The 10,821-nt window shown below is 35.7% G+C and overlaps 1 protein-coding gene across 1 annotated transcript in view; it reads left to right on the top strand.

Annotated features, from left to right (window-relative positions):
- LOC104625277 (obg-like ATPase 1) overlaps window positions 1–9,576 on the top strand; it is a 61,177-nt gene extending 51,601 nt beyond the window's left edge. Inside the window, exons 5-6 of the mRNA XM_010292862.1 lie at window positions 9,132–9,212; window positions 9,475–9,576. Coding sequence (XP_010291164.1) covers window positions 9,132–9,212; window positions 9,475–9,576 — 183 coding nt within the window. The remainder of the gene's footprint in view (window positions 1–9,131; window positions 9,213–9,474) is intronic.
- Window positions 9,577–10,821: the final 1,245 nt, after the last annotated feature.

Genomic DNA, 10,821 nt, shown 5'->3' with positions numbered 1-10,821 from the left:
GGGAAAGAAGAAGAAGCAGGCAAGGAAAGAAAAGAAGTAATATTGATCTTAGTCAAGTATGTTTTTCCTTTGGTAGTTTGCTAAATATAACAAGTACCCTTAATATCAAAGCTAAGGAAAAGTTACTGATTTCAGCGAGGCTGTAATCTCCGTGTGACCTGGATAAACTTATTGTTAACATGAAAGGGGATTTCACTGTGTGTTTCATGGAACCTAATTGAAAGTAGAAGTCATTCTTCTTATTTTGTAAATATGAACTGTCTGCTTTAAAGGATTTTCTTTATCAGTAAGCCTCCACAACTGTAACTTGATAGTCTGAAGTCTCCAAAAGATTTAGGAAGAGAAAAAAAGAAAATTGTCAATCCGTATCAGCCAAAAGTTCTTAAATCTGAGATTTGTATTTGATTGCCTGCCTTCTCACACCTGTGTTCTAACTTGTTAATTTTCATTTTTCCTTCTCGTAAGCCCACATTGCATACAGTTGGTAAGTTCATCTTTGTGCAGTGACCTGGCTTTGCAGTTGAATACAGTGTTAACTATTTGTGCTGTCTCTTGGAGAATTGATTTCTCAATCCCCTGTCACCAGAAATAAGAGCCAACTGTTGTTAACAAGCCATCAATGAAATAATTTTCAAGTTCTACTTAAAAATCAATGACACAATGTGGTCCAAGATCAGCAACACCTAACGTTGACATAGGCTTGGAATAGCTTCCTTTACACGTATATTTTTGTCTGTTTTGCAAGTGTTCTCACTGGCTTCTTAGAAACGACTGTCCGCTTTTAGTAAGGGTACTGTTCTTTCAGAATCAGTATACCTTTAAATATTATTCTGGCTACCACCTTCTAAAGAGATTATAGAACAAAAATACCCCTGTTATTTGCATGTATTGAAACAGTGCGAATATAATTTCAGAAAGCAATCAGAGTAATTTTGATTTATGTTTTAAATTTGTCTGGTGCTGTTATCTGCAGAGACATGAAAAAGTTATTGAGTTAAACTTTGTTATTGGCTTCTTATTCACCTGTCATTTTGGGTAGCAGGAAATTTCGAAGTAAAATTCAAATACATACGAATTTACAGATCAGAATGCACAAATTTTAAAACTTGTTTTAAAAAATATATATTTTTTATTTATGGGATTTTCAGTCCTGGAGACAGAAGTCTTCAGGTTAATACAATATAACATAGTTAAGTGAACATTATTGCGGGATTCTCTTCCATTACCCTTCCCACATGATTCAATTCTAGTCAATTCTAGAGATTGACCCTCTGCAGTAGATAGCTATTCCTTCAGCCTTTTGTTAGTGCACCAAATCTTGAATTCCAGCACAGAATAATTCTTAGTGGTAATGGTATTGTGATTTAAGTATCTGACCACAAGAATGTTGTTTATAGTTGAGTTCACACAGATTATTTATGTTAGTGGTATGAAGACAAAATCTTTAGGTCAGTATCAATGTCTGCAGTGTTTGAGCTTCCAATTTTCAGTTGAAAGGTGGCTTTTACAGTAGGTCAGGATCAATGTTCACTGCATTTGAACTTGCAGTTTTCAGTTGAAAGGGGTGCTTTTACAAGTCCTGTGAGATACCTAAATTCCATTGTTAAAGTCTGTCAATTTAAAAATAAGATTAGTTTTTCAGATCAAGGACATTTTGTAAGAGCAAAAGTAATTGAGATTATGAAAAGAACAGTTAGAGACGTCTTTTTAATGTGATGGTACCTGAACATATATCTTGTGTATATTTAACTTACAAGAAAGGCATCAAGCTTTGTTTTATTACTGCAGTGGATGACGAACTAATAATTGATACAATGACCATAGGCATCTGTCAGCATATATATACTATGAGGAATAAAGCAAAATCTTCCTAATGATGTTTTAAGTAGCTTTAATCCCTTCCTCCTTCCTCCTCCCTTCCATTTAAAGTCTTCGTCCTGTCCTGATAATACAGTAAGTGTTTGAAAGATGGGGGTTTTTTTGTTCATTTAAAATTACCGATATGGTGTAGGAGATGCATCACAAACAGCAGAGTGCTGGTAGATTCAAGTTTCTTCTCATTACCAGTTTGTACTAGGTGAAAACAGGGTGAAAATCTTTCCTTCCTGCAGTATTCTGATGAATGGGATGGAGCCGAGCAGAATTTGCTGACCTCGTGCTGCAAGCGCTTGCCAGACTTCTCACGGATGAATGAACTCTTATTTCCTCTAACTGATAATGTCAGTTGGGAATTTTCACCTTTCTTTTGTTCCAAGTTGAAGATGAATACAGTGATGAATTGATTTTATGGGGGTTTTTTTGCGTTTTGTGTTGTTTTTTTTTCCAGTTGCTTTGGTCTCCTTTTGTGAGGAGAGTTTGAGAGGCCAGTTTGTTCCACTGGAGATGGAAGGAAAGGAGTAGCGTACATGTACACTGTTGACATACTTTCTCCCAATGGCTGTTACAATTAATAACTTAAATGTTAAATCACAGGGAATCGAGAAAATATTTATATTCTTAATGCATATAATTATGCCTAAAATCTTTAGTGGACCATTTACTGTGCTTAATGTGGTATTTAGAGGAAATTAAAGTTCATTCTGGAGAACATTTTGAATGTAACAGGAAAATATTCATGGCAGATGTTTGTGAATTAATTGGTAGTAAAGCCTTCCTTAAAAATACATAATGTGTAAATACACGTTTGTATTTCTTTTGGTATTATCAGTAGACAAAGAGAAGTCAATGCTTAAATACTTTCTGTCAAGGCTGATCTTTCCTGTGTAAATCTGAACAGTGGCTTAAAATAATTACTTTTGTAAATAATGTTTGTCTGGGTATGTCTTGATCCAAGCCATGGTGTAACTTTAAAATAGTATATACATGCAGCAAAATAACTCCATATATTAATAGTTGTATCCTGAAAACGACACTTTTTCACTTGGCATAATTCACATCTAGAGCAAATGCATGGATTTTTTTGGAAATAAGCGTTTGTAGACTAATGTGGTAAGAAAAGTTTAGTGGAACTCTGTGGAAGATGTTTCATTTTACTTTTCAGTGCAATTTATCAGTTCTGAATTTCTGACCAGCTAGAAAGAATCACTTATAAACAGACTGTTTTCTGTATTCTTGCCTGCTTTTTTTCTTTGAGAAACTACAAGTGAATGTATCATTTTATGGCTAATACCTTTGAACCCCCAAGGATGACCCACACAGGAGAGTATGGGGATTATTGACATGAATTACATTGCCTGGAATGCTTGTAGTATGTTTTGGGTGAAAGTACTTGCTGTGGTTCATAAACGTTATTGGCATCTAGCTCTGACTAAATCTTCTATCGTGTACAGACTGTACTGGCTCTGTTAGAAGATATTGAAGAGAAGAAAGGATAATACACTTGTCCTAAATCCATTACTTCTCCCATTGTATTTTTATTAAAGTCAGTGAGCAAGGGAATTGTAAGAGATTAGCTATTGTTTTATATCACAGAGGAGCTCATTGTCACTGCAGTTGATGCAGTACCTGACTTCTCTCTTTCTTGCACCCAGCTGCTACAGCTTATTTAAGCACTTAACACAATTCAAAAACATGATCCAGCCTTTTTTTATATTGCAAAATTTGTCTTAATTGTCCTTTAAAAATACCACTGTTTCTAAACTTTGTTTTTTCAATAGATTCTTACTTATGTCACTGCAGCCTCACTCTTTTGTCAGAAAACCTCCAGGAAAAGTAGAGCGCTGAGGCTATGCTAAATAGAACTGAAAAGATTTCCAAGGAAGGTCATGAATGAAAGGACTATGGGACAGTGCACACCAAACGCCTTGTGTTAACAAGGAAATTGGTGTGCGCACAATAAATTGTTTTTGGAGCAGCACAGTTTAACTAGTTATGAGTGCTCTTTACCTCAAATAGCGTGGTTCTTGATCTGTATCTGAGAAACCATCATAGGTATTTTGAAGGCCAGATGGACTACTAATTATTACTTAGTTTGATCTCTTGCATATCCCAGTTTAATTCTCACAATTGTGGTTAAAATAGAATGTATCTTTTAGGGGAGAAAATTAACCTCTGTTTAAATATTTTCTAGCTAGAGGTAAATTACTGTAACTTTCATAAGCTGTGCCAGTGATTAATTACCTTTACTGTTTAGAAATGATACAGCTTTGGTCTGTATTTATCAAGATTCAACTTTCAGCCATTTGATTTCTGTATGCTAGTGTGAAAACACCTGTACTATGTGAGTTTTTTGCTAATTATACATGTATGAAATACAGTAAGAATAAAAGCATAAGATTTAAGCACACTGAGTCTTCATGTATAAGAGGTTTTTCAAAACCTCTTATTTTTCTCCAGTTTTTCAGTATTTCAACAGAGATAAGTGTAGAATTATTCACCTTGGACATTAGCCTATTTATATACTCAAATATTGTATTAGTCTTTCAGTTACAGTACAGTTCATTTGCTTGCAACCCCCAAGTCGTCTTGGTCACTCTTGCAAGGGGGAAGTCGTCTACCTGGTAAATACTGTATCCACCCTCCCTTTTCCCCCACCCAGCAAGTGTATGAACTTGAATTTATTGTATTGAAACACATGGTTTGCTTTCATTAAATCTGTCTAGCAGTTCTGGTCACTACACATGATTCACATTGTTAGTAATATACTATTCTCAGAATCCGTGTCATTAGTGTGATCTTTTATTTACGCTTGATGAGAGATGATCACTAGTGAAATACAAATAATTTGTTTGCAGTGCCACCAGAAGCACACTCATTGGATTTTCTATTTACAGTTACATTCTGAGACTACTGTTTAGATGGTGTTGACTCCATTGAGTGTACACACTGTTTTTTGAATTAAATACCTTACGTCACTGAGCCAGATTCCTTAGGGAAGTCTGAATGTATTAATTATACACTACTAACTGCATTATTGATACACTCTGCTGTTGGACTCCTGTATGAAATAAGAGGAGCTAACTAAGCGCTACAGGTAACGTTTGAGGTACTCCTTACAGCTTTTCTGAGGAGCAGAGCAGTGAAAATGATAGTATTTTGGACAATTGAAACATTTTATTAAAAAGTATTTAACTGCTTTTGAAGTGTTTACAGGGAGCTGGTCTGTTACTGTATCTTGGAAGTTTAGAAGGGAATGAGTAAGCTGCTGAGGGACTCTCCATGTTTCCCAGAAGCATCTCCCTTGGTGGGGGAAAAAAGCCTACTGTACTCACAGTTACTCTCTGTAGTAGTGGAGAATTTTGCACTGCTTGCAGGATCACAGAGGATTCACTTGCACTTTGAAGTGTGAAGTGATAATCCTCACAACTGCTTACTTCTTTATTAAATTTGCGGAAGTTAATTACATGCCCTGCTAATTTACAACAAAAACTCGCAACTCTCTGGTGCCAAGTAGGCAAGTGAGTTTTCCAAGCTTCAGTTTAGTCCCTCATGCTGTAAGAAGAATTTGGCATTGGCACACATTATTACTGTCATCCATCCAGAGAGTTTATTAATGTATGCACATTTTTCTACACAGCAGTGTCTCATGAGCATGTCTTGATAAATCTCCTAAATGCAATTTAAATGTATTATAGTATTTTATACTGTTGGGACTTACTGTTAAAGTACTGCTTAGCATTTGTGGATTCACTACTTGCCACCTTTGGAAAATGAGAGCAGGACATAAATTAAAATCACTGTATTGCATATGGCTAAATATACTAAGTATCCACATGTGCTAAATATATTGCCAAGGATATAGTCAGAAATGAACTGACATTTAAAACAGTGGTATTTGATAAACATGAAGTTTGCTGTATTTCATATGCCTTGACAACTGTCAGTAAGTTGGATTTTGGATGGGGTTTGGTGGCTTTTTAAAGGATGTTTGCCATAATGTTGCTAGCTGAAAAACAGAACAAGAATATCCCTCATCAAACGAGAAGTGGATCATTCTGCTGATAACAGATTGACCTCAAAGTGTGCAACTGGGGAGGCCAGATCTAATGAAACAAAGTCGATTGTTACTCTGTGTCCTGTTATTAAGCATCTCCGAGTTAACTAGAGTAATGATTAAATGTGTTTAAACAACTGTTACAATGATAGTGAAGATAAAAAGGTCAGTTCATACTCTTTCACCAGGCCTAAACAGAAGCAATTAATAAAACTAAAAATGGTGCTATATGAGATATAACCTGAAAATGCGCTTTTTGCCTTTTTTGTGTTTGTTCAGAGTATTGGGGCAGCTGACTGAAAAAGAAATATGCGGAAATAGTTGCCTTTCTTCATATTGTCATTAGTATTTAAAGATTTCTTGTTAAGGGATCATATTAAATCTCATTTAAATGGGACACTGCCGTTGCTGCAGGGGAATCTGAGTTCATCTGTCCCTTTTGTTTTTTTTGTTTCTGGACTGTCTGCCTCACATTCTGCATGCTGCAACTGCCCAGATAGTCCATCAGAGAAAATTTTACTTTGAATAATTATTTCCAAGTTTTTTCTATGTCTTACTGCCTCACCAGCTTCAGACATAAATGCTGTATTTGCTTTTTAAGTTTCCATCCTTTCATCTAAAGAAAGTTTTCCAATACTTTGTCACCTTCTCTGTAAATTGAGAATAAAATCGCAGGTATACAACTGTCAGTTCTCCCCAGCATATTCAGCTGTTGGTCAGTGTTCCCTGCAGAAGTCAGCCGCATAATTACTGCTTTAGAACAACAGTTGCAAACAGCATCAAGTCAGGTACCTAAATGAGAACTCTGAAAAATGAGATCTGGGCCAAAATGGGTTTAGATGTGTCACTGTAGGTAGCAGGTAAATGTGGAAGAGAAGTTCTGATTGGCAATTATGTGCTTTAGAAAGCTTTTAGGTAGGCTTTAGAAAGAGCAAACTTTATTTGCTGCACTGATGCTTGAAATTTTCTGAAGGTTCTGCGTTCTGTAGCTACCCTTCCAGTGTGATTAAAAAACATTTCATTGCTGCTTAAGCCTAACAGATTGGCTTTGATAACTTGTGCTATAATGTTTTTTTCTGTCAATCTTTTATTGACACCAATCTGTGTGCAATAATGCGTTGCTATTGGGGAGAACCGTAATGCCAAAAGCCACGTGGTAGGTGCCTACAGAATTAGTTTAAAACCTGAAATAGCGTGTAATCGGAATTCCTTCACTGCTGAACAGGAATCTTGGAGACTCTGTTCATTTTTATATATCTAAACAAAAGCTGAGGATAAAGATCTCAAACGAAAAGTATCTCATGGTAGAATTGCTTCCCTTATCTTGTTTATACTGATTAATTAAAGAATAAAAAGCACATAGATAGGGTTAAAGATAAGATGGTACCACTGTTTCCTTCTTTATGTGTAATCTTGTTGCATGTCTCTACATAAGCTGATCTGGCCACTCATCATAGTAACCAGCTGGGCCATTTCACCTGCTGGAGCCATTAAAGAGGACTCTCTCCCCCTAGATTAATCCCCTCCGACATTAGTTTTTTGCTCTGACAACTGGAGCAGGCATTCAGAATTTGCAGGTGGCCAGTGTGACGCACATAATTGCCTACAATTTTAGGCAATGAATAAAAATGGTCTACATTACTTGTCAAAGGTTGTATATGCAGTGCCAAGTGAGATCTATGGGAAGCCTTTTAGGGTTTAAAGAACAGTTAATAGCAAAGCTGCACAGTGCTTTTTTAATCATAATGCATTTGTAATATAGCACTTTGATCTTCTCCTTGTAGGAAATGGTGTTATATTAGCCACTTTTAAACATTTATGTGTGAAATTCAGTTATGGGAGAGTAAAAGTGATTATTCTTAGGCAGAACATGTTAGATTTCATTAAAAGTTTTAGCTTGCCCCTTCCTTGTTAAAATCTGTGGGGAGTCCTGTTCCTGGAGGGTTTCAAATCAGGATCTGAAGATGTAGAAGAGCTTTCTCTTTGTTTTTCACTAAAGCAACTGCAAGACTAGAAAAGACTGTAGTAAATACTGATGTTATTTGTGGTTGTTTATAAACGTACTTCAACCGCATGGCATTAAGTGCAAAAAATGTTGTGTGCTCAACGGTTTAGGGAATGTTTCCTTGTATTTTAAAGATCGTAATTCTCAGTTGTGTCAATTATAACCTAAAAAATTCACTATTTAAAGCATGATCATAAATTATCTACAACAAAAAATAGGCGACTCTAAAATGTACTACTCCTAGAAGAGCCGAGTTTGACCTTTCAGACCCAAGAGCCTTTTATTAACACCTGCCTGTAAGGAGAACCGTGCCACACGCAGCTTTCGGATTCACGACCACAAAACTGATGAGGAAAGGCTTGAAGGGTTCAGTTTGTGTCACTTGCTGTTTGCCGTTTCCATTTCACAGATGATTAATCTTTCTGTGAAGAAAGGCCAGAGAAACAAAGCACATTGGGCTCTTCCTGCAGTTACTCCTTCTGAATGCACACTAGCTTGCTAACTAAAAGGCCTTTAGATTTCCTGCCGAGAGAGATGTTCTGAAAGTGAATGCAGCTGGTTGGAGGTCACCAGTGCAAGGCTCTTGCCATTGTGTAATGGAGGCTTTGGCAGGTTTCATTTTGGGGGGGAGGGAGAAGGTGTTGGCGAAAAATTAATGCGGAATAAAAAGGGCTTTGGCCATTTGAATTAATTTCTTGAAGGGTGGATCATCAATAATAGGCTCAATTTCTTTTGCTCACAATTTAAAAAAAAAAAAAAAATTTGCTGTGTTTTTTCCCACCCATTCCCTTTCCTTAACGGCACGTTTATATTGTACGTGGGCTCTCGCTGGATGCTGAAATGTCACATCTTAGGGAGTTTGAAAAGCAATCTAAAATGTACTGATTTTTACATATATTTTATGAGCTCTGTAATTTTTGTGGTGGTGAGAGATGATGCTTGAGTATTGTGCATTTAACTTCCTAATTATGGGATTTGTATCGCTTTAATAATCGATACTGCTCTTTAGCGACTTTTAAAGCAGAAATTTCTACTTTTCTGGCAGAGTAAAAAATTGTTTTTAAAAGGTATTACCTGATTTTTAATTTGTGTGTCTTTTGAATCTTAATATATACACATCTTGTTTATGGAAGAGAATGGTCTGATATCCAGCTGAGTTTTTTACTTTGTTTTTTTTTTCTTAATCTTGCATAGGACGTAATGTGCAAAATCAAGACATGGGTAATAGACGAAAAAAAAGCTGTCCGCTTCTATCATGATTGGAATGACAAAGAGGTAGGCAATAAATGTTATCCCATGAATTGACTTCTAATTTTGCTACCTGTTACTGTCTTTTTTTAAAGTGTTTTTTTTTAGATTTCATATTTACAGTGTACTGAATGTTAAATTTTTCAGCCAATTCTGTGTTTATCAGTGATCTAGATTACACTTTAATTCTGTTGCCTTCTCAGACATGCCATGAAGAAAATGGTCGTAAAATTAACTCAAGTTGGTATAACTTGTTTTTAAAATTCTCCTCCTGTATTTTCACTTCTAGATTGATGTTTTGAACAAACATTTGTTTTTTACTTCAAAACCAATGATCTACTTGGTTAACCTCTCTGAAAAAGACTACATTAGAAAGAAAAACAAGTGGTGAGTGTGTTCAGGTTAAATATCTCAATTTCTGTTTGTATTTCATATTTTTCAGTGGTGAATAATTCCTTGTGCATTAAGATCACCAAGGATATTAATTAAAACAGGAATAAAAACTAATGTTGCACTTTTGTTACTTGTTATGCTCCCCTTGACATGCTGCTTGAGTACAATGCATATGGCAAAACCCTGAATGAAAGTTGCAGAATAGAAAAGAATACGCTTTCCTTCCTTACGTTTTCACATGAATCCATTAACTGTGAAGAAAATAGATTTGATTTAAAGTACTGATTTAAATAAACATATGGTTTTATCATGTTATATAATGCTGATTGTGTGAACAACATCTTTTTCATTCCAAAAGAATGAATTGAATGCCAGAGGACTGAAGCTGTGTGTGTCGTGCAGAAATCTTTCAAACTGTGGCAAAATTGCACATTTTTAACAGGACTCTTCTGTTTGTAGTTGGGTGCCTGGCTTCCTTGCCACTGCTTGCACTGTGCTTACGGTTTACAGGCCTGTTTTGATGGGCTTTAATGCCGTGAACAGCACAGGTTTTAGTCAAGTATTCCTGACATCAATATTATGACTTAAGTACATGATGGTTACAAGATCAATCTATCAGACATTCAATGAACTGGATGAAGATCCAGTCCTAACATGGCAGACAGATGGTGGGAATCCGCTGTTGAGAAGTACAGCATTTAGCATGTCACTGGTAGCTCTAGATGGGATAAATATTTGGTTTGTGGATGAGGGAACAGAATAAGTAGTATGCAATGAAGAAAAATCTGTAGCAGTATATCTAGTTTAAAAAACCCAACTGAACAACAAACCTTTTCTTAGGATTCAAATCTTTAAACACTGTACTTGTGACACACTTTGAAGATGTATAAACGTATGTTTGTGAACAGATATATGCATGTAACTCATCCAAACAAATCAAAAGTATCTAAAGCGGAATATCTGAATTCTCCTAAAGTACATCCTCTGTTTCTCCCTGTACTTCATTAAGTACTTAGATGCACATGGTTTCAATTTTCCATTAAAAATTCTCATTTCCATATGATATCAAAGAGTGAGAAGGCTTTAAACTGAAAAATAAACATTCATAGACTGGAAGCCAAAACAATAATTAATGTCAGATGGTTAACTCCAATAAATCATTAGAATAAATTCTGTGAAATTACTGCAACTAAAACTGTCCTTTTGATACTCCAAGACATTTTGTATTAGCATTAAAGAACAA

Source organism: Phaethon lepturus, unplaced genomic scaffold (assembly GCF_000687285.1).
Source record: "Phaethon lepturus isolate BGI_N335 unplaced genomic scaffold, ASM68728v1 scaffold47878, whole genome shotgun sequence".
Classification (NCBI taxonomy): domain Eukaryota; kingdom Metazoa; phylum Chordata; class Aves; order Phaethontiformes; family Phaethontidae; genus Phaethon; species Phaethon lepturus.
Note: the sequence above shows the minus strand (reverse complement) of the source record. Positions and strands in the feature narration are given on the sequence as shown.